The 27,845-nt window shown below is 43.2% G+C and overlaps 2 protein-coding genes across 11 annotated transcripts in view; both read left to right on the forward strand.

Annotated features, from left to right (window-relative positions):
* SUN1 (Sad1 and UNC84 domain containing 1) overlaps window positions 1–14,784 on the forward strand; it is a 34,233-nt gene extending 19,449 nt beyond the window's left edge. For all 7 annotated transcript variants that reach the window (XM_080354109.1, XM_080354112.1, XM_080354115.1 and 4 more), the window contains 19 exons: window positions 52–78; window positions 171–365; window positions 2,034–2,156; window positions 3,132–3,215; window positions 3,540–3,650; window positions 5,013–5,111; window positions 5,729–5,822; window positions 5,935–5,990; window positions 7,180–7,325; window positions 7,470–7,694; window positions 8,124–8,210; window positions 8,562–8,605; window positions 9,213–9,351; window positions 9,766–10,020; window positions 10,529–10,613; window positions 11,030–11,145; window positions 11,628–11,795; window positions 12,600–12,692; window positions 13,123–14,784. In XM_080354109.1, the coding sequence (XP_080210235.1) occupies window positions 52–78; window positions 171–365; window positions 2,034–2,156; window positions 3,132–3,215; window positions 3,540–3,650; window positions 5,013–5,111; window positions 5,729–5,822; window positions 5,935–5,990; window positions 7,180–7,325; window positions 7,470–7,694; window positions 8,124–8,210; window positions 8,562–8,605; window positions 9,213–9,351; window positions 9,766–10,020; window positions 10,529–10,613; window positions 11,030–11,145; window positions 11,628–11,795; window positions 12,600–12,692; window positions 13,123–13,236 (2,261 nt within the window). In that variant the 3' untranslated portion in view covers window positions 13,237–14,784. The remainder of the gene's footprint in view (window positions 1–51; window positions 79–170; window positions 366–2,033; window positions 2,157–3,131; window positions 3,216–3,539; window positions 3,651–5,012; window positions 5,112–5,728; window positions 5,823–5,934; window positions 5,991–7,179; window positions 7,326–7,469; window positions 7,695–8,123; window positions 8,211–8,561; window positions 8,606–9,212; window positions 9,352–9,765; window positions 10,021–10,528; window positions 10,614–11,029; window positions 11,146–11,627; window positions 11,796–12,599; window positions 12,693–13,122) is intronic.
* A 675-nt stretch (window positions 14,785–15,459) lies between these two features.
* On the forward strand, window positions 15,460–26,950 carry GET4 (guided entry of tail-anchored proteins factor 4). 4 transcript variants are annotated; one of them, XR_013922884.1, is made up of 10 exons: window positions 15,460–15,652; window positions 18,751–18,829; window positions 19,251–19,332; window positions 20,237–20,386; window positions 21,953–22,091; window positions 23,978–24,118; window positions 24,202–24,277; window positions 24,464–24,536; window positions 25,624–26,143; window positions 26,434–26,950. XR_013922884.1 is itself a non-coding variant. In XM_080354166.1 (9 exons), exons 1-9 carry the CDS (start codon window positions 15,495–15,497, stop codon window positions 25,710–25,712), a joined length of 987 nt encoding a protein of 328 aa, XP_080210292.1. In that variant the 5' UTR covers window positions 15,460–15,494; the 3' UTR covers window positions 25,713–26,950. The 4 variants fall into 4 exon arrangements, 3 of the variants coding, with proteins under 3 accessions (XP_080210292.1, XP_080210293.1, XP_080210294.1); XM_080354166.1 differs by having other exon boundaries at window positions 25,624–26,950; XM_080354167.1 differs by having other exon boundaries at window positions 21,998–22,091; window positions 25,624–26,950.
* Window positions 26,951–27,845: the final 895 nt, after the last annotated feature.

Raw genomic sequence — 27,845 nt, forward strand, 5'->3', positions numbered from 1 at the left:
GATTACAGGCTTCCTTGTATTCAGGACCAATTTCTTTTTTGTTCTTTAAAGGTCTTGACGAAGAAGGTGACCCTAAAGGTAAATGCACTTTCCTTTTCCTTCTGCCTGCATTCTGTGTAATGGGAATTAGTGGTGGCAATGCACTGAGTGTTTCACCCTTGGCTTGCTAGGTGGTGACGCTGCACTGATACAGGGCAACGGCAATATAGCAACAGCAGAGACACAGACCACGATGATCAACGGCTACCCCTACAGCGACTGCAGCATGCTGTCTGAGCGGAAGGAGGTTCTCACCGCGTACTCTGCTTCTCCTGGGCCATCCTCCAGAATTTACTCCAGGGACAGGAGCCAGAAGCATGCATCTAGTAAGTTGCTTTCTCTGGTGTTTATCTGCATAGGAGAATCGTATAGTTTTGTTAATGTATTTTCCATGTAGTGCAATCTTTCTACCCTGCTAAATTGACCAGTAACTAAATTCTAGAGATCAGCTTTTTCCACATTAGTTGAAACTTTTTGTACTTGTCAGCTTCTGATATATAATAATTAACTCTTTTACATTGCTGCTGAATTAATTTCAAAATGAAAATGCTGTGGTATCTTGACAAGTTATATTTCCAGACTAATTTGGAACGCAATGGGTAGTTCCAGTCAGCACTGATCGTAGGTCTCCTAATCTGGTATCAGATCTATGTGTGTCTGTCAATGGAGTTTTTGGTCAGGGTTTTCAGATACAAACTTCTATGCAGGTTTGTGTTTGGTTTTTTGATGTTTCTTTTTTTCATTACATGGTTTGAACTTCCAAGATTGAGCAGAATTGTTGCTTTGCAGAGTTTTACTGTGCAGGAAATCACTGAGACATACCTTCCTGCTGTATTTTTTTCCTCCTCATTTAACCTTGCAGCTTACCAGATTGTTTCTAGAAGCTAAACCTCAACTACCTGAAAAAATTGAACTCCAAAGGGAGAAAACTGATTCCAAATTGTGTTCCTAGTGACTATATTCCTAAAGCTCGAAGCCAAATGGATCTGCTGTAAATGAGATTCTGCCTTTCCAAGGCAACTTCCATTCTGTGGGTGGTTGTGCTGGGTGTCTCGGCTGTGCCTGCCGCTCCTGTAGCATCTCATATCTCTTGATTGTCGGTAGTCTGCAGTTACCACAAAGAACTTTTTTCTTGAGTGGCCTTGAATTAGGAAGGAACCATTTTTTTAGATTTCATAGGTGCATTATTCTTGAATTAAGTATGTTTTCAGTCACAAGAAATCTGTTTGTTTGGACTCTTAAGCTGTGACTTGAAATGCTTTGGGTCAGGTATTTTTGTTTAACACGTAGCACAGGCAGGAATTCTTTTGGCTTGACACGATGAACTACGTAAAGTGACACCGTATGAAAACTGCTTTTTGTGCTCCTGAGTTTGTATTCACATAGGAAAACTTTACCAGGAGCTTGTCTTTGTACATTCCCTTGGAGCAGCAGTTTGGGTTAAACTTGGGGAGGGAAAAGGGGCCCAGAGTCATGGCAGGTGTTTGGAATGTGGCTGATTCCAGGAGAGCAGCAGAGTGGTGACTGAAGGAGAATTGTTCTCTAGCACTTGAGGCAGAGAATTGTAGTAACTTCCTCTCATGTAAAGGTAGAGAAGACGGTGGAAAGTCCTCACCCTTTCAGATCCAAAAGAAGAGTGTAGTAGACCCACAAAATCAGTATCAACAGCTCACATCATTGACAAATCCTGAGTTCTGGAGGCAAGGGCTTCATTGCTATTTAGACTTCTTAATTCTCACTAAGAAAAGATATTCTTGCTGAAGCCATATTCTGTCTTGAAGGCGTTTTCCCTAGGATATGTAGTTCTTACAAAAGCTTTACTGTAATAAACAACCAGAATTTTCAAACCACACTTCAGGTTTGTACTCCTGAGTAAATAAAGGCTTTCCGAGCTTCACCCTCACTCTTCTTTCCACACGCTAGTGGTCACCAGAGAATAGAAGTGCATCTTGATGTAGGTGAATAATTTGTATTCACGCTGTTTTTTTCAATAGGAGGAACCTATTTCTACATGAGTAAGATCCTACGAGTGGTCAAACATGCTGCAGCATCTTTTGCATCACTATTAGTGCAACTATTTCAAATGGTTTTGCTGAAGCTGGGTTATGAATTTAAAGGTACCTTTTCAGTTGTCTTCCTTGGTCTCCACACAAAGCCAGAGTGTGCGTGTTGGGGTTTGTTCATCTTGGGCACTCTGGTGTTCTTTTTCTATAGTCTTTTGCCTGGCTTATGTCTCTCTCCCTTTATTATTATTCTTAATTATCACAGTTGTGCTGCCTTTTTCGTACTTTCCCTCTGTTTTGGAGTTACCGGGATTCACATGTGAGATGTGTTACAGTGCAGATTCACGTGGTTGTTTTAACTAGGAAGCAGCAGAAGGTGATGTTTAAATCGAGACACTTAAGTTAATGTTTAAAATTGTTTGGTGTGATAGTGTCCAGTTCTAACTTCTCAATGTCTTTAGGTTTGGCCTGTCTCATTACCCTTCAGCCCACTGTGTGCTTAAAGCTTGATTAGATCTCTCTTGCAAAACTAAAACTGCCATCATCGCTCTGCACTTCTCCAAAGCAGATCTTGTTTTCCCTGAAGTGCTTCATTCTTGGGTGCTTTCTCTTCCCTAATACATGCTCTGCCAGTGAAGTTAAATTGCCGTAGGCAGAAGGTAACTGATTTTTGTGTGTGAATAAAACTTCATTCTCTTCCGTTCTCTGCCTCGGTGCCTCATAACTTGCTTAATGCTCTCTTCTCACTCTTAAGATATCTGATAAAAGCAACTCAGATGTGACAGTTGGGCCATTTGACAGAAGGGTGGGAATAGGAACTTGCAATTCGAGTTCTTACTTAGGGTTTTTTAAATTAACTTTGCTATCTGAAAACAAGCAGGAATATTTTTGATCCGAAAGGCCCCCTAATATTTAATGAAGAAAACATAAGATTGCAAAGAGGAGGCTTCTACCTTGTTCACTTTTCAGGTTTCCTGAGAGTAACCTGGCTTTAGTAGTGAACCAAGCCAGCTTAGCTAAAACCTGCTTGTAGGCAAGGCTCTGAACCCGAGAATGACATTCCACGTACACTTTTTGAATGTGTTGCAGCTCACTCGGTCTACTATGGAAGCACAAACGTAAGGGAGTTTGGCAAAACAGACAGCCGTCTTGGAGTAATCGAGGAGACAATATGTGAGTATAATGTTTTACATTGTCTTTTAGCCTTGGGCTGTACACTAGGTTGTAGCTGTAATAATAATATCAGATGCCTATGACTCTGTGGAAACTACAAAGTAAATGTTTAGTTTGCAATTTAGATGTAGCGGGGAGAATGGTGATTGCCTGGTGTGCTGTTGTATTTCACCAAGCACGTTTTGTTCTATTGAAGCTTGCTTAGTGGTGCTATTTGTTGTTTGATAACTGATATAACAAAATAAACTTGTTCAGATTACCTTGTAAACATCTTGATTTGATCCTGGCTTTGTCCCATTAATCCACTGTTACCGCAACCAACAGGTGATGACTGTAAGGGGAAGAGACATCTTGAAATGTACACCACAGACCACACGCAATCCTCATGGGCTAAAAGGGTAGCAAGGACCGTTTGGCACACCTTTTCTTATGCAGGTTGACTTGGACCTTTTTTTGCTTTTATTTTGCATCGCAATCTCGCACTGTTAATCATTCATATTGTTTTGGTTTTTTTCTTTTTCATCTTCATCTATCAAAGTGATTAAAAATACTGTAAAGTGTCTAGAAAATTACTGGCTTTTGTACAAGGTTGGCAGACTATGAGTAAAAACAAAGTGTAGGGACAGAATACACCTTGTCTTAGAGAAAGTCACATTGTTCATCTGTTGCACTTTTGGGGAAGTCTGTAGCTAGGTTGGAAAGCTGCCTGTAAGTGAAAGCAAGGTATGCAGTGTTTGTATGCAGATGATTTGGATAAAGGGTTTTTAACGCTTTATTTTTGTTCTAGTGATAGTCCGTTTTTACAGGAGTCTGGTATAGGGGTAGAGTCTGCCCTGTGAGCTGAGCGTTCTCTAGCTTGAATGGCAAAGGCATCAAGGATCTGTTGAGTGCTCTTTATTCAGCAAAAGAAAATGATTTGAGACTCTTCAGTCACCTAAATGCTTTGCAGAATATTGGGTTGGTATATCTATAATCCCTCAGATTAACCCAGACATATCTGCTAATCTAAAAATGTAGGATTACTTTCTAAATGTAACACTACCTAGTTTGTTCTGTAGAACGAGCAGTCCTAGTGTTGGATTTAGTAATTGTTGGCTTCAGTGAGCTTTAGATTAGAGCGTTTTGTGATAGTGCATTGTAGTTTGGGGGTCGTTTTGTTGTTGTGTTTGTGTTTTTTCAGTTTTATTTCTTTAAAGAGACTCAAAACTGACATACCAAAGATCCTTGGGAACATTAAATTTAATGAAAATGTATCGCTTGCAACATTTAGTAAGGAATATCTTCTATTATTTATCAGTATTTTTTAGACATTGTTACTTAATTCTTTCACTGGGATTTAGTTTTCAGTTGTTCCCTCTTTTTACACATGAACATAGATAATAAACTTGATCTATAATTCCAAACAAATAAGATGCATTTCAAGTAGCACGTGCTTAGAACTTATTTTTTATGGTAGTACTTTTGCTGTTCTCTGTTTCACTTAGCATGGCATTGTTAGATAAACGCTGCAAAATGTAAACTTCATTTTGGAAAGTGATACTGTAACTGCACAGATGCAACCGATCGTTCTATCTTTAGACATGAGAATTCTATTTCTAGATTGTCTCTGTTTTACTTGGCTTCATATTTATTAGTGGCTTACTTTGCTTTTAAATTGTGAAGAGCCAAGTTTGTAGATTACTGAAAGGTATGGTTTGAAATTATGTAATGGGCAGGGGATTGAGTCTGTTCTACTGCACATACTGCAAAAGAACCTTAAGCTATGCTACCACATAGAGTTAATTTGTTATAATTTAGGTTACTTTGTGCTTCACGTGTTGAGAACGGTGGGAGAAACAGGATGGCTTGTGTCCCAGAAGGTGTTGTCTCTACTTTGGCTGGCCGTTCTTGCTCCAGGTTACTATCCTGATCCGTGTGTGTGTTGCCTGTTCCTTTGGACAAGCTAGGAAACTGCAGCATCTGGCTTGTGCTCATTCAACTGCGCTTATGCTGTAGCTTTTGGATCTTGAAATGCATGTGCTGCTTCACTCCCTCTATCGACCCAAGTATGCTTAATAAGAGGGTATATTTCTGTTCACAGGCAAAACGGGAGACTAACCTGGTTCATGCGGGAATGTGTGTGAATAGCATAGAATATGGGGCATCAATAACAATGGGGTGTGTTTGGTTTGGTAGTAGTTTCCTGTCGTGATGTTCCTCTTAACATTTCTTGAAGCATACTCATGTCTTTGGTGCATGGTAATGTGGATTCAAGCACTAACGCTGAATTTCTAGTATTGTTATAGCAAACGAGCATTTCGTCTCTGCGTGACTATTGGTTTTGTCGAGTAGCCAATGTTACTATGCTGTCATACTCGTGATATCTATATGTTAAGAATCTGCACATGTTGCCTGTACTCATGCATTTCTCTGCTGTGCAAAGTGTTCTTGGCTGCAGTTGCATGTCCCTCTGCTTGGTTTTTTGAACATGTGCCGCAGTAATTCCATTCACACCACCACTTTTTGTCTTCTAGGGAGGGCAGCTTCTGGCATGCTAAGGTTGCTTAGAACTGTGTGGTATCAACTTCTTACTCTGATGTCTTTGCTCAAGGTGTTTCTTCTAAAAAGGTGTGTATCCTTTAAAAAAAGTCTTTTGTGAACAAATGATTTACCCGGTTCTAAAACAATAGAATGTGATAAATGTATTGTTTCTTGTAAACCTCCCTCTCTGTTCCTCTAGATGCCTTCCAAAGTGCCACAAGCTGTTACTGTTTATCCCACTCCTGCTTCTACTAGGTAGGTGAATTGTTTAGTATAATACAAATTGGTGTACACTTACTACAGCTGTTCTGAAATAGCAGTTCCAGTTGAACTTTTGGTTTATGAAGAAGATTCAGAAACAAAAAAAAAACTAGTTTGTCTGTGAACAGGGCAGTAATTCAGGATTTCAAAGTACTGAGGAGTCAGTGAGCTTCCCCCTTGCCATGGAAGGAATACCCTTGTTTTAATGTTGTAGAGCTCTTTACACTGAGAGGATGGGTAAGTAAATGCACTAAAGGCTTTTTCCTTTATCTCCCGTCATGGGAATAGCAATGAGCTCATGAAGAGTGGGCTGTGTACTGATTGCTTTGATGGTTGTCAATCTCCATAAAAGTGTGGCTGAGTTATTCTACCAACTCATCCTAAGCCTCTCCTTTGTTCTAGCCCATGCTTTAGTTGCTTCAAATACTGTTATTTAGCCTGGTTAGTTGGCAGTGCTCCAGGCCAGGGGTCTGCTGTGAAATAAACTAAGTCAGTTTAGAACGTTACTGACAGTGCTGGACCATTTCTGAAAAGCACTTTTGTGTCTGTGTGTGTCTAAAAAGCCTCGCAGCTACTTTGGGGAGGTGAAGCTGCTTGGAAACTTAGTGAGGATCCAAAGTCCTGTGTACTAGGGAGTATAAGAAAGGAAGGAGTTACCCTATGTAGAAAATGCTGTTACTTCTCACCAAGATATTGCAAAAAATATGTGTGATCTTTGTGAAACGCTGGATTGTTTCCATGCAAGGCTGAGTTTCCTCCAGCTTTTATTAGATATGATGCAATGCGGTATGTAGTAACTAGGCTATAAGGCAAGATATTTTCCATTGAGATAAAAAGCAGTATTTACGTTTGCCTTCAGTGAGCACGGCCTGTCTTAATCAGTAAACGAGATCTGGGTCCCTGGGAAGAAGCAGTATGAGATTAAGGGCGTACCACGATATATAAGTGCAAGTCGCGTGCCTTACGTGAGCGGTACTGATGGATGTGCCCTAATATTCTGGAGTGCTTGACTTAGCAATTTTAAAGCTGACTCGTGCTGATTTAGGCTGGAGTAGCGTTCACTCTGACACCTCCCTTGCAAACTTAAGGTAGATTGTGTCCTTAACAAGACAGTTTTTAGACATAAGCAGTCTTATGGGAGAATCCTCTTGAACACCCTTTTTGCTTTTTCTTTATGATTTAGGTATATGGTTTTGGGGCTTTGATGGCTTCATTTCATTATTACCTTCACTGAACTGGACAAAAATGGATGGAGTACAGAGAACCGATGGCTTTGCTCGTATTCCTGAACCACTGCCTGATTCTTTTCACTCGGTGCAACCTCCTCAGGTAAGGGAGAGCAGCCTAGGGAAAAACTTTCAGATCTTAACTCCCATGTATTCGGTATTTTGCAATAACTACTTCATACACAAGGGTAATGGAAATAAATGTCTTGATTTTTGTATAATTTTAAAAGCAATCTTTATACCATAGGATACCATCAACATCTTCGATTCTGGTCGTATAAGAGAACTGGAAAAGCAAATGTCCTTTTTATCTGACAAATACCACCTCCACGATAAAGAATATACCAAAGTGATGGTTCTGCTTCAGAATCTTCAAGATCAGGTTTCTCAGATGAGTGATAAAAGTGAAACATTGGAGCTAATAAAAAACGTGATGGGACAACATCTTCAAGATATGAAATCAGAGGACAAGGTGAGATAGTTATCGATGCTTTCTGATATTGGTCAAAGTATTCTGTTTTCATAATGCAGACTATTAGCAATTTGGCTTTAGGATTCTTTTTCTGTTACAGAATTAACTGATAGGTAGTAAGCACCAGGTAGTGGTTATTGGTATTTGTTCCTCCTTTGTTATTGCTGACAAAGAATTAATTCCAGATAGATGGTCTATAGAGAAAGACGACTGTAGGAAGGACTAGTGACAAAAAGGGGCTTGTGGCAAACTATGTGTAACCCCCCCCTACTGCTGCTGAATCAGGCCTTGACATGTATTACAGATTCTGGAATTTCTCACACTACCTGCAGGATAAGTCACTTAAGCACTCACTTTGTAGCAAATCTCAGTTCTGCTATTTGTCCTCCAAAAGCAAATACACCACCTTTTTCTTCTCTATTTTTTAAGACTGAGTTCCTGGCTTTACATAAAGAACACGAGTTGCGCATCCTGATGCTGGAAGATCTTCTTCGAAAACTCTCTACTGAATCCAAGGTATTGAAAGTCAGCTTTGCTCACTCACTCCTATTGTAACTCATTGATAGATTATTTTGTTGTTGGCTATACAAAAACCCAGTTTGCTTTACTGTAGCTATTACAGTTCTTTCAGTCTCAAAACATGTTTGTCTTCTTGCTCCCTCTTCCTGGAGGGGTTTCAGTCCAAGGATTAAAGGTGCTTCGCTTGACCAGTGAGGCAGGTGCTGTTTGGAATAAAATCTTGTACAGTGTGGGGTCAGTCTTGTGTAGGTGGTGCTGAAATGTGTCATTTTCATGTAACATTCTTTACTCTGCTTCTGTCACTTGTGTTTCTTTGTATATGTTACAACTTACTTTTGTATTTTGTAGGACATCCAGAAGGAGCTCGACATAGCCAAAGCAAAAACAATGAGGTATAAGCACTTTTCAAATATGTTTTGCTTTTTCAATCCTGATGCTGACTGGTGGTGATACACCCGTTCCTACTTGAAACACAATGATCCTTCCCTTTGTTAACTGACCTTGAGAGTCGTTTTGTCAGCAAGAGTACTTCTGTCTTACACTCAACTTCAGCTGCGATGCTGAACATCAGCACCAGCCCCACTTGCACTGTCTGGGCTGTCCTACAGCTACATTTTTTATTAGAGGTAGCTGCTTATATAGCGGAGGAGAATGAGTGACTTCTCATTGTCTTATAAATGTATTAGAATTTTCATATCAATTGACTGGTTTGCCAAAAACCTTAAATTCCCAAAATTCTATATATGTTGGAGTTATTAATCTGTCAGCCTGGTGATGTTCTGAAGTCATCACTGCTGGATTTGTTCACACCTTCAAAGTACTTTGCTTTGAGTAGATTAATCCTGAGTATGTCTCAAGTTGAAGCACAAGCTCACAGTGTCTATCACACTGAACAACTGAACTGGAGAAGCATTTTATATTAGAAAAGTATGTTCTCACACATTTGGAATCAGATGGAATGATTCAAACTCCTAATTATTGACTCTTTGTTTTTGTCAGAGATTACGATGAACATAGTCAACTTCTGTCCAGAGTTCAAAAGCTGGAACTGGAGTTTTCTCAGATGAGACTGGAGCTTTTAACTGGCGAAAGTGCGAGGACTAGTTGCGAGGAGAAAATAGACGTCATTCACCAGAAAGTAGGTTCTGTAACTGTCACAGTCAAACTTGGTACTCCTTGATTTGGTTGGTTGGTTTGGGTTTCTGTGTTTTTTGGGTTTTGTTCAGTAACGTTGATGAAATGCACGGCAATAAGTACCATGGGGGTGGTGGTTTATGTAGTGGTACTGTGGATTTTTCCATGAGTGTGTAAGATTTTACAAGACAAGAGTTTATGGCTTTTTTCTACAATGGCAGATTTTTTGGAATTAAAGATACCACACCTGGCTGGTCTGTTATTTCAGATTAGTCAGTGTAGTTAAAACACACGTGAAATCTGGATTTCTGTGTAGTATGGAATGTATGTATTGATTCCGCGTGTGCCTATTACATATGTGGTGTTACTCAATGGTTTATAAAGACTAATCATTTCTCTTGTAAATGGCTTCTACTAGGTAGATGCCCAGGTCAAAGAATCTGTCAGGCTAATGCTTTTTGGTGATCAACACAAAGACTTTCCTGAATCACTTCTGCAATGGCTTACGTCCAATTTTGTGAGCAAGACTGATCTGCAGACTGCGCTGCGGGACCTAGAGCTGCGGATCCTCAAGGATATTACTCTCCGTGTGTCTGTTACAAACCAAAAACCGACCTCTGAAATAGTAACAAACGCTATGACTAACGCAGGGATTTCTGGAGTCACAGAGGAGGTGAGTTTAAGTTCTCAAAAGTTCAACTAAAACTGTAAAGAGCCCTTTTATAGGCATTTTGTGGAGCTGGACTGTCAGTATGAACGTTAATGATGTTAAGAGATGTTGGGAACAGTAATTGAAATGGGGGGCACTACAGAAAATGCTTTATCAAGTGTGTTCTTGCAGCATTACGTGTTTGTGTTTTTTCAAAGTACACTGTCTTGAAAATTTAAGAATTCCCAAGAAACAAGTATAGCAAAGAAATGCGGCTCAGAATGTTGGGAAGGGGATGGGAAGAATTCAACTTCAGAAGAAAACACCCATCAAGATGCAGTGTGAACTTGTGCTTTCAGCCAGCCATGCATTAAAAATGGCCTCTGCCATGACAGAGGCTTTCAAAGACTTGTGATTGAGTGCAGCATCCCAAAAAGATGCTTGCAGCATCACAGATTTGGATTTATTGATGATTTTATCACTTGATATTACTAAAATGTTTTTCCATTCTCTTCTATGTGTACATCTGTAGCAAGTGCACGTCATTGTGAACAATGCACTGAAACTCTACTCTCAAGACAAGACTGGTATGGTGGATTATGCCTTGGAGTCTGCAGGTAAATAGTAGAAAAAAACCACCTTTTTTTACTCTCTATTCTATTTATAGTATTTACTAAAAATCTTTAAATGGACACTAAAGGTTAGAAGAGCATCCCTGATGCGTGTTGTGTACAACTGGATAACAGAACTACAGGTGTGTTTGTATGGGGTGTACACACCACTGATCTCGCTAGGGAAAAAGTGTGTATCTTCAGCCCTCTTAAATGAAAAACCTTTAATGTGTTCTTAAAATAACATTGTACCTGATAGAAGCTTGTACGCCCAGAAAATCATTAGAATTTAACAATATATCTAACAGCTTTTCTTCTGAGGAAAAGAACTGGTATATTCATTAAGCTTTGTACAGATCTCTGCCTTAGAAATCTTCAGGGAGAAAAGAGTATTTCTGCTAACCTGATGTATCTTTCTCAAGGTGGCAGCATCGTGAGCACTCGCTGTTCTGAAACCTTCGAGACCCAAACGGCATTGATGAGCCTCTTTGGAATTCCTTTGTGGTACTTCTCTCAGTCGCCCAGAGTAGTGATTCAGGTAATTAAAGGCTGAGTAAATGAATTCAGCAATGTTATGTTGCGGTGAGTGGTTTGGGTTGTTTTTTAAGTGCTGGATGTTTCTGTCTATAATATATTGGGAAACATGGGCACTTGGAACTATGTTCCCAACAGTGGGATCCTTCTGGTAGTTCTTGGGCGCTGTTTCAGTCCTACTCCAGCAAGATTAAGACCCTTAGAGGAGGTTTGGCTGGTGCATTGTGCCCCTGCAAAGGGTGAGCGCTGGGAGGGCCCCTGGTGAGCAGTAACCTCAAGGTGTGGTCTTCAAACCCTGCGGGTAGTTGGGGTGGATGTGGTGTCTTCCCAAAAGGTTCTGCCAGATAGATTAGGCCACTGACTAAGACTGTCCCTGATAATCCAGAATTCATTACAGTGCTTTATGACAGAAAATAAATTACAAGGTGTTTGTAGTTGTGTTGTTGTTGTGTCCCATCCTGTTTTCTCCTCCTGTCTCCTGTTTAGCCGGACATGTATCCAGGAAACTGCTGGGCTTTCAAAGGATCCCAGGGCTATCTTGTAGTTAGACTTGCGATCAAAATCTACCCGACGGCCTTTACACTGGAACACATACCGAAAGCAGTTGCACTAACAGGAAATATCACCAGTGCTCTTAAGGATTTTGCAGTATATGTAAGTCTGTCTCTCAACTTCAGCTGATGTTTGTATGCATAAAGAATATTTGTGTTACATAGCTTGGAAAATAATAGCTTGAGGAAGGATTGCTTAGAAAGATTTCCATTGTTCTTAAAATTGCTTGTATTTCTTAATAAGCTTTGAGATTGGGAATAAGGATTGCAACTAATTTTGGGGGAGTTTTTCTCTTGCTTTATACAGTAGTAGACATTTTGGAGGGGAGATAATGGTTTTTAATTTGGTGTAGCTCTTTCATACACTTGGTTTCCTCTTTCCTCCACTCCCCCCCTATTTTAGCTCTTCACCTTATTGATGATGTGCCTTAAATCTTTTTTTAATTGATTTTAAGTAGCGGCGCAGTTGTGTAGGCGTGACTGCAGAACAGGAGGCCACAGGCTGCATCATGTAGTTGTGGCATCTGAAAACCTTTTGTCCAACTCTTCTAAATGCTTAAGCAGTCATCTGCAAGCATCTGAATCTCGACTTCAGTCTTGCTTATAACCTTGGTGTTTTCTCATTCTTGTTTTTCCTGAGCAGTTTATATTGTACAGTGTGATATAGTGGTTTTGCCGTGGAAATTAAGGGATTTGACCATGAGTACATATAAACATAGCGCAAGTATTTGCAGGCAACTCAAACACAGAGCCATGCCTGACCTAGCGTTAAGTTGCATGGGAAACATTCCGATCCTGGTTTGACAGACTTGTGAATGCTGTGTGTTGATAGTTACGTACACTTGCTTCTGGCTTTGCTTTGATTTGGGACTTGACAGAAGCAAAAATCTTTATCCTGTTGTTATAGGGCCTAGATGACGAGTATCAAGAAGAAGGAAAACTTCTGGGACGGTATGTCTATGACGAAGCTGGAGAACCACTGCAGACATTCCCAGTGGTGGTAAGTCTGGACGATAAGATTCAGAGTGTCAGGAGAAAGGGACTTGTATTTTCTGTGCTTGTTTGCAACCAGCAGTGAAGGAAAAAGGCCCCTTTCTCTGGGCACTGCAGAAACTGAGGCAGAAAGTATCTACCCTTCTGCTTCAAAACTTGTGGTCTAAACAGATGAGAGGGGAGGAAAAGTTGTGCCATCTGGACACAAATGGTGTGAAGATGCTAAACGTGAAGAATCAGCTTCATGCTGCTTCTGACTCCCTTCACAAATAACCATTTGTAAGGAAGGAAGGTTCTGTGCAAAGGGGCAGAAAGCTCCCAAAGTGCCACATTAATAATAGTTGGTAGTTGTAAGAAACTAGACCAGCCACTTGAGTTGCACCGGTTGGTACTAGAAACCTGACTCTGGTTTGTGTGTTTGCTTTTCCCTTCCCCAGGAGAACAGTGAAAACGCATTCCAAGTGGTGGAACTGAGGATTTTCTCCAACTGGGGCCACGTAGAATACACATGCCTTTATCGGTTCCGAGTGCATGGGAAACCTGCCGAATAATCTCCTACACTACAGCTTGGGTTGTTTTTGTTGTTGTACATTTCGTTATCAGTTTGTATATACCGGAAAGCCTACAACACTGGAATCTTCAAAGGACAAGGATACAAGATACTTACTACAAAACTATTCATCCTCTGATGCAGGCAGAAGACTGTCAGCAGAACTGTTTAAAACTTATTTGCTGTAATGCTCAGCTTGTCATTGCCATTAGCTTTACATTTTTGTGTCCATGCTGAAATATTGCATGCAAACTACTCTGGTTCATAAAGCCCAGTTGGCAAACAGGTGACACATACTTTATTATAAATGAATGTATAAGGGTTTTTTTTTTAATGAATAAACCACACTTTCTGCATCTAGGAATCTGTTTTTCTTAAAATCCAGGACTTGACTGCTTATTTCTGTTAGCTTGGCACCATAGGCCAGAGCCTGTGGGACGTTTTAAATACGGACTGTGGCTAAAGGCGCCCTTCACTCGACCCTTGGTTTTGACCTTTCTGGTGGATCCAAAAGGGCTTTGATACATGTTGAATATGATAAATATTACCGTCAGGGAATGAACACAACCAAAACTAGTTTAAACACCAGCGACTCAGAATGCTTTACTGTAACTTGTGGCCATGAATTGCTCTCAAAGTCAGGGATAACTTTAAATAACTTCAGTTATTTTAAGGGTTTTTACCATAGCAACGTGGCCAGTTTGTTCTTTAGTGTTAATTCCAAATCGGCCTTGACTGGAGCGGAGCTGATAAGCCTGCTAAATTGCTTAGTAAACATTAGTATACAGCAATTAATCTTAATTTGTCAAAAATCTGAGACAAGAATTCCTTAGGCTGGTTCATTGTTACACTCGGTAAATGTTGTACTGAGAACGCAGCGTGTGGGAAACAACCCTAAAGTAAAACCTTGTTACTCCACGTTTACACGAGGGGTTTCTGCACTGAAGTACTCAGGGGTTCTTTAGATCACCCCCAGAAACTGTGGTCGGGTGTAAGAAGATGAGCCATGCCTTGTTCTCAGAAGGGACGTTTCCACGTAGAATGAGATGAGACACAAAACTACCTTTTCAGAAATGATTCCTGAAATTGATCTTGCTGTTATAACGCATTTTATAGCAACCCATGAACTGTTAACACATGGAACTGCTGACGGGTTTTCTGAAGAGAGTTACGTATGTTGCACAACAGTCCTCGAATGTTTAAAATACACGTGTCCACGTGAAAAACTAGAGACAGAACCTATGGCCTACACAGAGGAGCTACATTATACATGTACAGGTGTTTTCATATTTAAAACTAGAATTATCCTGTGTAAATTGCAATTAGGTAGGCAGGGTGGGAATATTTTGAATAACACTAACTTATTTTTTAAAAAAAAAGCAAGATAGGACTTTGTGCAATGTATTTTTGTAAATGCTTTTCCAAATGTCTGTTATTCTTTGCTGCCTCCGAACTGACAAGATGCTATTGAGATGTTTAAATAAAAAGAGTTTTAATTTTTGAAAGTGCATGTAATATTTGAAATGAGAAATAAAGCTGCTTTTCTGTATTTTTTTTTTATTATCACCTACTTAAATAACTGAGGAATAACTGTGGCATTAAAAAGAAATGCGGGTTGCCACAGTGGGTTTCCCGAAGGGCTGGGGGTGCTGGTGCTGCTGTTCCCAGGGGAAGGGCCACCAAAGCTGGGCGTTTGGTAGCTGGACACCTGGGGTCTCTCCTCCCTCAGCGTTTGTTTGGAACACACTGACATTTGGGAAGAAAAACAGCAGCTGGTGGTTGCACACAGCTGGAAATCATCAGGCAGCACAGGTTTGAAATGCTGGGGAGGCTCGGCTTTTTGTTTGCTCTTAAACCCTGTTTCCTCAGCTCTGCCCGTGTCCCTGAGCCGTGGTGCATGAAGTCTATAAACCCTTTCTGGTTTGTTTTTTTAATATTCTACTTTTCCCCTGGGCTTCCTGGCTGGTTGGGCATCGATCCTTCAGCGTTCCCGGCACCCCGTTCGGCGGGGCTTGTTTATCCGGGGCTGTTCGGATCACAATCCCGGGCTGGGCGCCTCCAGCGACCCTCGGGACCCCGGCCCCTCCCCGCCCACGTGACGCAGCCGCCTACGCGCAGCCGCGCCCCTTGAGCCTCGCGGGCCGCCGTCAGAACGGGCGGAAGCCGGGCGGCGAAGCGCGACGCCGCTCCGGCGCTACGTGCGTCTGCGCCCGCCCCGCCCTCCCCTCCCCTCCCGTCCCGTCCCCCTGCTCCGCGCTGATGGCGGCGGCGATTATGGCGGCGGAGCAGGAAGCGGCGAAAGGCGGCGGCGGCAGGAACCGCGGCGGCGTGCAGCGCGTGGAGGGCAAGCTGCGCGCCAGCGTCGAGAAGGGCGATTACTACGAGGCGCACCAGATGTACCGGACGCTGTTCTTCAGGTACGGCCGGCCCGCCGCCCTGCCCCTCCCCCGCCCGGCCTTCCAGAGCCTTCCCACGCACTCTGCCGTGCCGCCGCCCGCCGCGCCCACGCCCGCTTGCCATTGGTCGCGCCGTCTGCCCATCTTCGTCTCCTGCTCTCTCATTGGGCTGTGGGGGGGCGGGGTGGGGCGGGTACGTGCCGCGGAGGGTGAGCGGCGCCGGCCCGAGCTGGGCCCGGGCCCGGCCGGAGGGCAGCGGGCGGCCCGCGGGTCGCTCCGGCCCGGCCGCCTCCTTCCCTCCCTCCGGCCCGGCCGCCGCTGAAGAGGCGCGGCGGCCCTGCAAGGGGCTGGGGGGCGGCGCGGGGCGCCGCTGCTCGCCGCGGTTTGAAGGTGAACTCCGGCCCGGGCCTGGCGGCCGGAGCCCACCCCGCAGGCCCGGCTGAGGGAGCGGGCAGCGGCCGCAGCTCAGCGCGCCGGGGCCGCCGGGGCCGCCTCCCCGGAGGGCACCGGCCCGGCCTGTGTTTCATCTCACTGCCCAGCGGGCACCGACAGAGCTGGGTTTTGTCCCTAAGCGTCCTTTAGCGGGCTCACGTCCCGGGGACGCTCTGCTTGCCTGGCTGGGTGGCCTCGCTCTGTCCCCCCGAGCATCCCCTGGGGATGGGCCCTTCACACATCCCGGGCCGTCCATGAGCTCCTCAAGCAGACGCCTTAACAACCTATGCTTTGCCAGCTTGTTTTAAACGTCAGCCTGAAGTAGATTGTTGCAGGGTTTTAAGGGTTTGCTTGATAATCGCTCAGCCAAGAAACAAGACTGCTTCGTTGTGTGGTAGTCACTCACCTTCTACTCCCGCTTGTAGGAAGGAGCAGGTCTCAGGATGGCAAGAACCACCCGCATGGAGGAATTTCTTGATGTAATCTATGTGTACGTGACAATGACTAAGTAGGGCAAGCCTGGGCGTTTATTCAGAAGTATTACTGCTGCCTGTGATGTCATTAAAAACTTGGTGCAAACTTTTTAACCTTATATTTAAATTGATTTTTCACATCCATTGCAGCTTGCGGTGGGCGCCCTTTCTCTTAGAGTTTAAACTGTAGACCCTCGCTTCCAGAGGCACAGAGTCGGGTGTCTGTTCCCGGGGCTGCCTCAGCTGATCCCAGCTTTGTTTACCGGCGGTTCTGCTGGGGGAGGACAGGTGGGAAAAGTGACTTGGGCACCGTGTGTCAGCTGCTCCTCACGGTTCCCCTGAGCTGGGACGGGAGCAGGCGCTGGAAAAACAGCAGCCGGGCGTGTGGGAAGAGAGTCCTTGGTGCACAGTCCTGGTGCCACAGTGCACGACATAACCTGCCCTGCCAAGCACCGTTGAACTAAACAGCTGTGCTCTGCTGGAGCCTTCTGATGGGATCAACAAGGGCACCATCTAGGCCTTAAGATTTGTGCGTGAGAATAAGTCTGAATTCAAGACAAAGCATGGCCTGTTTTATAGTAGGGATTATGTGATGTGATGGCTACAGTGACAGAAGATGACTTGACCCAACAGGTCACTTCTTATCCAGTCTTCTGAATGTATTAACTCACTTTGCTTAAACCTCCTGAATTAATGTAGAATCAAAGATCCTGCCTTTTCCATTTCAAATGTGAGAGAAATAAGGTGCTCAGTTAAATGAAAAGGTGACATTTGCATAGCTAGGAAAAGAGTTTCCTTATAGGCAAAAAGATGTGATGAAACTGTGAAACTTGTTTGGAAAATCACTGAGGCCAAAAAAAGAGTCCTGGGTAGTCTTGTTTGTCCTCTGTAAAATGTGTGTTAAATGTCAACAGTTTTCCAGAGACCCATTAACGCGGAGTGGGATGATCTCAGCTGCGGAATTGTAATTGGGATAGCCAGTGCTTACTCGTTTTAAACAACACCAGCCTGTAAAACATCTGTTCTGTCATGGGTTGCGTGTTAAACTTGAAATCCTGACTGGGAGTTTCAGGAGTCATAAACTGAGTTGTATTTGGAGGTGGAGGAGGGGAAGACGCGGAGGAGGAAAGATTATCATAAGCCTCCCTCCTGCAGACTTCTTATCCCTGTCTGTGATCCACAGAGCGGGTGGAAAGCGTCTGTTCCTGCCTGACCCCGAGCAGCGAGTCCCCGGGCCGGGGTTACTGTCTGGGCCGGCTGGGTTGAACTCTCCCCTGTTCATGGTTTGCAGATTGAGTCAAACTTTAACATCCCTGTTGCACCGGTTTCTGATATGAATAATCTGTTTCAGGATTTCTCTTGTTCTAAATGCCGTTTAGGTCAATGTCATGAATATTCATTTTTTAATGAAAGCTCTTAAACAACAAAAGAACAAAAAAACCCCAGCCGACTAAAAAAACCAGCAAAACGAAGAAGACAAAACCCTACAACCCCCTTTTCAATGTATTTTATATTGTACAGCTGTTTTCAGCATCTTTGGTATCTGCTGTAATAATTCCCAGATTAGGAGCTCCCAAATAGCATTGGCAATCTGCGGGAAGCAGAATCCATGGAAGCTGAGATTCGGAGTGGAATGTGCAGGAGCAAACTTGCACGTGAGGCCAGCTATAAAGATGTTGGAGCTGCTGATCTGTGTGACCAGTGTGCAGAGGGTGGTTACCTATCTGAATTGTTGAGGGCACTTATTGCAAAAAATCACCATTGTGCCGTCCACTGTTACAGTTCTGCTGACTTTTGGGTAGATGTTGGAGTTTTTTGGAGGGCAGTGAGCAGGATGGGAGGACTGTGTCCTCCCCGCTTGTGATGTGATTTTACTGGTGGGCCCTGTCCCTGGCACTGCCCGTGTGACAGGAATCTCACCTGCAACACAGAGGCTTTTGGGATGTGCTGTGTGCTTGTTTTCCCCCGGTCAGTGTGACCCCGTCCATGCCCACACTGTCCCACCGCTCCTCTGTGTCACTCCCGGAACCACCGACCCCTCTCTCTTACCCCAAGGGCAACGCTCGTGCATCAGATGTGCTGTATGGGGGGGGCCCTTGGACACAGCCCCCCCAGGTGTCGTAGAGGACAAACCGATAGTGCAGATACTAAAGCAGCCTGGTAGAAGTGACATCTTTTTGACACAAACACATTGGCTGTTGTTATCATTTTCAGGTATATGTCACAAGGAAAACACGCAGAAGCAAGAGAACTAATGTATTCAGGGGCTTTGCTGTTCTTCAGTCATAACCAGGTAAGTCATTGGGTTTGTGTGTGGTTTGGGCTTGGGGGCTTGTTATTCTAATATTTTGAGGGGAGAGTGGTGAATTCTCAATGGTGAATGTTTGAGGTGGTTGCTTTGTAATCCTTTGTTTTATCTCCTTGTCGAGCCTTTCTCCACAAAGAAGGATTGTGCCAAATGGGAACATAGAGCAGAAGCGTTTGTGAGCATCCCAACAATGATCGTAACCTTATTTGTTTGCTTTCCTGGGGGCTTCTCTTTTGATACCATCAAATTACTTTAATATTTTAGTGAGGGAAGGTTGAAAATTGATACTGTGCCTTAGCTGTAGATGTTGATAAAACTATTAATTGTGCCTCTGACAAAATCCTGTTTGATGTTTTCTTTTATCTACTGATCTGTTCATCATTACCAGTATGTGTCTGTTTTGTAGCAAAACAGTGCTGCTGATCTATCCATGCTGGTTTTGGAGTCTTTGGAGAAATCGGATGCAAAAGTAGCAGAAGAGCTTTTAGGTGAGGTGACCTTTGTGCTGGGTGTGATGGTGTTCAGATCTGCTTTCACTTCACAGTGACTGTTGTTAACAGTCTTGAAACCCAAAATCCTTTTTGTGTACCCTCCCACATGGATACGGATTGTCACCATCCCAGAAATGGACCGGGGGGAAACTTCATTAGACAATAATGGATTCCTGATAGCTATGTGGACATGCTCGGAACAAACTTTACCATCTCATCACGTTGTCCTTTATTCCATGCAGCAGTAACGTGCTGTCTGCGCAGCCTCCAGTGCCCGCAGCGCTTTGGTGGATGGTGGTTTCCCACCCTGCAGTGTGGTGATGTGAACATTATTTGCGATCCAGCTGTTCACGAGGCAATTTTTCTCGTTTGACTGTGAGATTTGTTAAGCAGACAATTCAGAGAGACCTTCTTAAGAGCTGCTTGGCCAGACTAGTGCTGCAGCGTGGGCGAACCGCCCCGTTCACGGCCTGTGGCTGGAGAGGGAAGGGACAGAGGGCTGGAACGGAGGCTGTTCTAGTTTACTGAGATCAGCTCTAACATTTTGTGTCCCATCAATTACTTCAGGTGCTGCTTTTCTGAAGGACGGCCCCGTGTCCCTCACAGCTCCCTGCAGCCTTTCCCATCCTTGGGACAGCGTGGTCCTCTGGGACAGAGCAGCTGTCACCAGCTGACATTGTCATGTGAATATCACAGGCTGAGAGATGCAGAATTGACCTGATGTATGAGAAGTGTCTCCAGTTCAGTCACTCTTTTTTAAGGTGGCTTGTGGAGGCCATTAAGGGAGCTTAGAGCCACAGTAGCACTGTAACTTAGATGTTGTATCTTACAGATGGGCTAGAAGCAGCAGTTCATCCTATTTCTGTTAATGCTAAATATTTGTGAATCTCATTGCTTCTAGAACACTTGGCTAAATTGTTTAGTTTAATGGATCCAAATTCTCCTGAAAGAGTGGCTTTCGTATCCAGAGCACTAAAGTGGTCTAGCGGGGGATCAGGAAAACTTGGACATCCAAAACTACACCAGTTACTAGCAATTACCCTGTGGAAAGGTAAGAAAAATCACCTGCTTTTCAGTGTTTTGCCCTGAAAATGTTGAAAATATGATATTGTAAGAGATATACTTTGGAAATAATTTAAGGAAACTGGGATAGAAATGATTGAGTTCTTCTGTTACTTGGGTTTTGAAATAACTTCAGCTTATTGCTACTGACAATAAACACCTGGGCTGTAACTTTGTGTTAGTGCAAAACACAGCTGCCCTGAAGCTCTCTCTAAATGGAACTGTGACCCTTTAGACATTGAGGTGCTTTGATTGAGTCATTAGGAAGAAAGTTGTTGGGGAGAAAAGCTGTTCCCTTGTTCTGTTTTTATATCGTGGATAAACATGACAAAGATTGAAATACATCAGCGAGCATCCAAACCAGTCTTTGGATCTGTAATTAGGTACTTTTTGAGACTTTGACCAGCAGGTTATTCCAGAGTGAATGCTGTTACCTTTGATTTATTTGGGACTTTATCACTTGTAATGGGATACAAGATAAACCAAAAATGCACTACATAATTGTTTTCATTGTGGATGTTAGCCATTTTTTAAAGTCTTCTGCTCAAAACATACAACGCTTAGTGAGAACAGCTGAATAACTGCCATCACTTTGTGGTCTCTCGTGAATCAATAAGGGTGCCAGATAATTGTTCATTTTCAGTTGTTCAGTAGCTGCAGTGACGATGGTGGTTTCCTGCACCAATCCTGACGCAGTGGTCAGCGTTCCAGCTCGTGGCCTCGTACCAAACACAAGCCCATAGCGGGGCTCGGGGGAGGATTTTCCTCAGGGCATCTAAATTAGAGGCTGAAATACAACTGGGACCAGAAACAGTTGCATTCTGAAAGTAAAAATCCCCGTTTTGCAGCCAACTGCTTGCTGTTCTTTTTAACAGCAAAACACGTACATTTCCTTACGCTGTAGTTTTTGAGGGTTTTATCAGAAAATGCTCTGATTTTTAAAACAAAGCTTTGAAATCCCCCAAATTGCCAGCGTTCCAGTTTTATTTGTCATCGCTGTGATTGTGCGTGATCCTTTGCTTCAAGTTAAGTTCTAACTTTTTGTATTTTCTTACACCTTTTTTCTGTATAGTTGCTATTCTATTCAGCATATGGAAGCAATTTCAATTTTGATAGCGAGAGTGGGCTAAGCTAAAAATAGGAAATGCCTGCTTTCTGTGCACTTATTAAAAAGGATGCTGAAGGTGCTGGTTTTGGCTTCTTGGTGCACCTGGTCTAACCTGGGACTTACTGATCCCTCTCCCAAGCGCTGCTGGTAGCACATGAGGTGTCAGGGTTGCAATTCGATCAAATGGTGGTGGCATTGAATAAACTGTATTTAATGGCAGTTGTTCAGATGTATTCAGGATAACATATTTACTATCTCCCTTTATGAATTGTCTGTAACTTACAAAGGAAAAAGCCCACGTTCTTTTTGCCAGTTGTCTTGTTTCTATACCATGTGTGCGGCTCTTGTTCTTTTAGCAGCTGCAGTGTGCAAGCCTAACCAATCTGTTTTTATGTTCAGGTTTGATGAACTGATTTCTTAAAAGCCATTTTCTTTTTCCTTTTGTAGAGCAAAACTATAGTGAATCTCGGTATCACTTCTTGCACTCCACAGATGGCGAAGGATGTGCAAATATGCTAGTAGAATACTCCTCGTCCAGGGGATACCGCAGTGAGGTGGACATGTTTGTAGCACAGGCAGTACTACAGTAGGTGTTATTTTTTGTTAACTGTCTTGTTGAGATGTCACTGTCTGATATCATCGTGATAACTGCGGGTTTAACCATGCATCCTTTTCAAAAGAAACTGTGAAACTGGCCAGAGCTCTGAAACTCAACATTGTGTGGTAACAACAGGAGAAAAACATCTCAAAACTGATGTTTTGAATTGATCGCTGGGGAGAGGGGAAAAAAACCCAACGTTTTAAGGTCAAAACCTGATATTTCAGTGTTAATTGCCTGAAGAATTAATGTAATCTGTTTGACCCTGAAAGCACAATTCTCAGCTTTGTTAAGGCCACTTTATGTCTAGTTAGGGCTTACCTTGATGTTCTTACCAAGACTGGACCTAAGTAGTCTCTATATTTACCTTTAGCCTAGTACTTGCTCTCAGTCTCGTTGTCCTGAGAGACAGTTTGTCTTGGGTCGCCCTGGTCTGTGAGCAGGAGCGTGATGGTTCTTGGTTGGACGGAGTTGCTGGTGGCTTTTGGTTACTTGAGGCATTTAGCAGGAGGTGGGGATGCAAGCTATTCTGTGCCTTTGCAGAGCTCACACACAATTAAGGCTGACAAAGCCAATTTTGCTGTGTTTAATCAGCTGATGGCTTGCTTGGGTGGGGAAAGGAGCTCCTGGAGGGGCGTGAGGAGGAGGTGGGACAGGACTGTGCTGCAGGGAGCGGGTGCTGGGCGGAGGGAGGAGGTGCGAGCACGCCTGTCTGTGTTTGGCAGCAGCGGGCTGTCATGTTGCATTTGTCCTGCTTTCCGTAGCTGGGTGGTACAGATTGCAGTGATTTTGAGCAGTAGAAAATCTTCTATGGAAATCCAGGCCACGCAGGACTCTGAGACAATTTTATGGGGTTTGTTCTGGAGGGGAGGAAATTCTGGGGAGAAGTTACCAGTGAAGAGATTATTTTTTCAGTATATAGCACTGCTACTGCATCCTTTACTGGCTTATGTCTCAAATACTGCATTAAATCCTCTTACTTAGCAGTTTGCACCCTAATGAAAATAACTGCAGCTCCTTGTTCAGCAGGAAGGCAAAGGAGCCCAATGCCCTTGCATGTGTGAGGGTGCAGGATTGGAGGTCGGTCTGCGAGCAAACCTGAGGCTGCTGGAGTGAGCGCTGGCAGCGTTTGTCCGAGATAACGCCCCTGTGAGGCCTGTGGGACTTGCAGAGATTGCCAGTTAAATTAACTGGGCCCGAACAAAGATTTGATCGATTTGGGAAATCAATCTGTTACCTGGTGACAAACGGCTTGGGAGCTCCAAGTGTAGCTTTATTATGAGACTCTGAGACATGTGTGTCAACCGTATTAGTGGTCCCGACGCCGTGATATTTTGCGGTAGTGCTGGTAAAATAACAGCGTTGTTGGACACTGGTGGGTATCTACTGAGAGGAGATGTGGTTAGGAGCAGATGGGGCCAGGAGAGCTCTTTAAGTCAGTTTTTGCCTCAGCATAGTAAACTCTGGCCCAGTAAATGCGATATCGTGTTTAATTCGAGTTACATGATGGCCAGTCTTTCCACATTTTGATTTAGTTGATGCCCTCTTTTAGTAACTGTCTTGTACGCAATCTGCTTAGGTCCTGATTAAACTAATTCTTTTAATATTTAATGTCAGTTCTCCTTCCAAACCTGCTTATTCCCCAAGGTACTCTAATAGTGATATTTTTCCCCTTGCTCAGTTGATAGCCCAATCATTGCAGACATGTACATCTCTACTAGTTTGGTTTTGCCATCAGTTTGAGCCTGAGGTGGCTTCTATGTGGAAATTGAGTACAGAATGCTGAGATTTTGCCTTCCTTTTTTCCTTTGTGCACGTGAAACTGCTTCTCTGCCTTTTATTTTTAACTTGCCCTGTTCTTTATCCTTTTGCAGATTTCTCTGCTTAAAAAATAAGACCAGCGCATCAGTTGTTTTTACGACATACACACAGAAACATCCTTCGATAGAAAAGGGTCCGCCCTTCGTTCAGCCGCTGCTAAACTTCATCTGGTTTCTGCTGTTGGCAGTCGATGGGTACAGTCTGATTTTAATCCTGTTGTCCTTGGTTTCTTTTTCAGTTGTTACTGAGATGACATTTTTTGTTGTTTCCTTTCTAGAGGAAAACTAACAGTATTTACTGTATTGTGTGAACAGTATCAGCCTTCACTGAAAAGAGATCCCATGTATAACGAGGTGAGTTACTCCTCATTGTAACCAGGATTTAACATACAGAATTAGGTAAATAATAGCTGATTGTCTCTTGTTTCGTGACTTGGAGGTGGGAGTCAGTGATGTAGCTTGTGTGGGGTGACTGCTGCCCGAATGTTTCCGCTTGTAAACCATGTAGCTGACGTTGTTCTTCATCTTGTGTCGTTTCAGTACCTAGATAGGATAGGACAGCTTTTCTTTGGTGTTCCGCCCAAGCAGACATCGTCCTACGGAGGATTACTAGGTAAGGCTTATGCCGACAGTTGTTTCTACATATCGACGGTCTTTTCAAGGCGGTGCCTTGTATAGAACGGATGTGCTGGAAACACATCATTTGTTCTAATGAATATAGCAACTTTTTCATAGCCAGTAGGAAGTGTCTCTGCTGTAGAATACAAGATGAATTGGTTGCATATGAAATTAATTTGGTGAAGCTAGTAGACTTCATCTTTGAGGAGGGGAGAAGCGTGTAAATGACACTTGCGGTTAATTTTTGACAGTATGGTGTGACTGGCAAAGGTAAAGAAACATCTTGCTTGTGTTAAAGCTTCATTTCCTCAGATTTCAGTGGCTGATTTTCTTTGAGTCAAGCCTGGGACTTCAGTGGAGGTCTAACCAGTCCTGATAGAACGTGAATGTTCCCAAAGCAGAAGTTCTGAAATTATTAGTGGCCTTGTACAACACCTGAAAAGGAACAGAGAAATTCAGCCCTCGTTTCCTTGCTCTGGAATGAAATGTCAGCAAATTGACTTGGATTAATTGTGTAAAATCAAATTGTTGTCCTTAAGAACTGAGCTGCTCTGTGAACTCACGGGAAGCATTACCTGCAAATGTCAATTCACTGATACCCGAAATCTGATGTAATTAGCAGCTTTTCAGCAATCTGAACATCTTTGAATTGCATAAACAGGGAGAACACACGAGGGCCTTGGAGTGTCACACGGGTTGTGTATAATGTGGTGCAGACTGCCGCAGCTTTTTGAGTTTCACTGCTGGAGGCGTCTTTCCTCATTTGGTTGGTTTTGGATCTTTTTCCCCTCTCAGAGCACAACTCGAGGACATAAGTATGTGACCTGGGTGGTTTTTTCCAAGTGTACTCTTAGAGGAGGAACAGTATCAAAATACAGCTTCCCAAATCAATACATTCTTAATGGAAATCACTGTGGGAATATTAATGTCCTGCTGAGACTCTTTTACATCAAAATCCTCTTCTTCTTTTGTTTTATTATTATTGAAATCTGCGCCCTAGCAGGATGGTAGTCGAGTAGTTAAAAGGTTTTGAGATGGGAAGGTAAAACTAGCGAATTCGACTGTCCTGCCTTTTATTGTAGGGAATCTTTTAAACAGTCTGATGGGAACTGGAGAAGACGACGACGCAGACGATGGGCAGGAGGACAGCAGCCCCATCGAGCTCGACTGAACGGCGCTGGCATCGGACGCCGCGTAACCCCGATGATTCGATGACTCCAAAGACAGTCTTGGAATTTGAATCCTGCAGTTCTTTCTTGGCGCCTAAAAGGGCTCCTCTGGTCTTTTAAAAATGGTTGCTGAAATGTTTATAATGTTTGGTCTATATTATTTATGTAAAAAAAGAAAAAAGAAAAAAAAGAAACCAACAAAAAGTAGCCAAATGAACCAATTGGAGCAATTGTTAGCAGGTTTCCGACACAGCGGCTGGTGACTTTGATTGAAATATAGTCCTCTACGGTTTCTGATGCAGTATTCCCTTTTGCACAGTGATTCAATAAAACATAAAGATGGGTCTTGTACTTCACGGCCTACCCAGTACCACCTGAGTTAGGAGAGGGGCGCCGTGGCCTCTGCCGCCTCCACGGAGGAGCTGAAAGGCAGGTGAGCAATTGAATAGTTTATTTGCGAGGCTGGTGCCAAACGTAGGGTGGGGGAACCGAGCAGCAGCGTTTGAGATGCGCGGCCACAGACATCGAGACCAGGAGCTCGCTGCCGGTGCCACGGGTAGCACGCACGCCTTTGCTACGGCCTTTTGCTCTCCTTAAGCCGGGCCTGGCCGTGCCTGTGTTTAGCTGATACGTCCTGAAAAGCACAAGATTGGATTGCTCTTGAGTAAAACCAATCAGCGGAACAGAGGTAATTGGTTTCCATGCTGGATCTCTCTTGCCCAGGTGTAAAAATTCAGCTCCTGACTCTGCTCCTTGGGAACAGATGCAAGTTCACAACCATACATAACGGCGATGGCGTGATAGCGAATTAAATGATTTGCCGTGAGCAACATATGTGTTTGAACTGCAGCCGTATGTCAGGAAAAGGGATATACTGCAGAGCTTTTGGTTCTTTATGATATATTTATTTTTTTCTTGGGTGATTGATTCATTTAACACTTTCTGTAAAAAGAAAAGAGTAAATCAATAAATAAGGGCGTAGGTTCGCCCCAGCGGCAGGCACGGCCGCTCTCCATCTCTAACGCGCCACGGCCATGGCAGTGGAACGGCCAACACGTGCAACGCTGGGGAAACGCTTTATTTTTTCACGATGAAAATGAGAAGACTTAGATTAATAAACAGCAATCATGCATGGGGGAGGGAGGGGTTAATGCCCATTTACTGACTGTATGAAAAAGAACAGGCATTGAAAGGAAGACTTTGTGTTAATTGTGAAGTCTCAAATAAACACTTTATACCAGGATGTGCAATATTGCTGCTTTCTAAGAGTTTTACAAGCAGAAATCTTACTTGCAGTGCTGTTTTCTTCCTTCTCTGCGTATAACTATGGATCGTCTGCACCTCAGCGCTGCCTCTGCACAGCAAAGCTCGGGTTTAGTCGGGACTTGTCACATCTGGAGCAGATGTGGCTGCTTGGAGCTGCAGGAAGCTCAGGGAAGAGCCCCTGATAATAAACGCCGTGGGACGCTGGCTCAGGTGAGAGCCAGGACCCGGCATTGCCTTTGGCCGCAACCTTTTCTGTATAGAACTATAATTAAACAATTGTATGGCACTTATTCTTAATGATAGATGCACACAAACACTCTACAGCTATAAACACCTCGCCCAGCCTGCCTCCTGGCACCCCTGCCTTTTCAAGTGCGCACCACTGAGTGTGTGAAATAGATATTTATAGATACTTCCAATATAAATTAAATATCTACCTATTGTTAAGCATGTGGGTATGTATGTTTATATGCAATATATCTTTATATTGTCAATTTAAGATACTTTATACCTACATAAAAAGCAAGCACATGTATATCATATTAATTTATAAATTTGCCATTATAAAAATGTGTCTAAGCATACACAGAAGAGTATGGAATACGTTTAACTTAAACATTTACAAATATATATGTCTACTGGTAATGACAGCTACATATATACATCCATGTGTTCATATAAAGTATATTCAGTTGATATACACACATAAAAGTGTATTATATATTACACTATAGCTACTGTGCATACTTTATAGCTGTGTCTGTGCATATCCAACACCACTTCGATAGAATTTATATACCTGAGAAATACATCTCTCTTGTGTATGTGCATACATAAACACAAAATATGAGTATTAACTATATACACTA

Source organism: Nesoenas mayeri (assembly GCF_963082525.1).
Source record: "Nesoenas mayeri genome assembly, chromosome: 15".
In the NCBI taxonomy this organism is placed as follows: domain Eukaryota; kingdom Metazoa; phylum Chordata; class Aves; order Columbiformes; family Columbidae; genus Nesoenas; species Nesoenas mayeri.

Bases quoted from the DNA above. Each gene is read 5' to 3' on its own strand.
- GET4 (XM_080354166.1), top strand. From the start codon at position 15,495: ATGGCGGCGGCGATTATGGCGGCGGAGCAGGAAGCGGCGAAAGGCGGC. The intron at 20,387-21,952 runs GTAAGAAAAATC...TTCCTTTTGTAG, and splicing joins AGCAATTACCCTGTGGAAAG to AGCAAAACTATAGTGAATCT. The intron at 24,278-24,463 runs GTGAGTTACTCC...GTGTCGTTTCAG, and splicing joins GAGATCCCATGTATAACGAG to TACCTAGATAGGATAGGACA.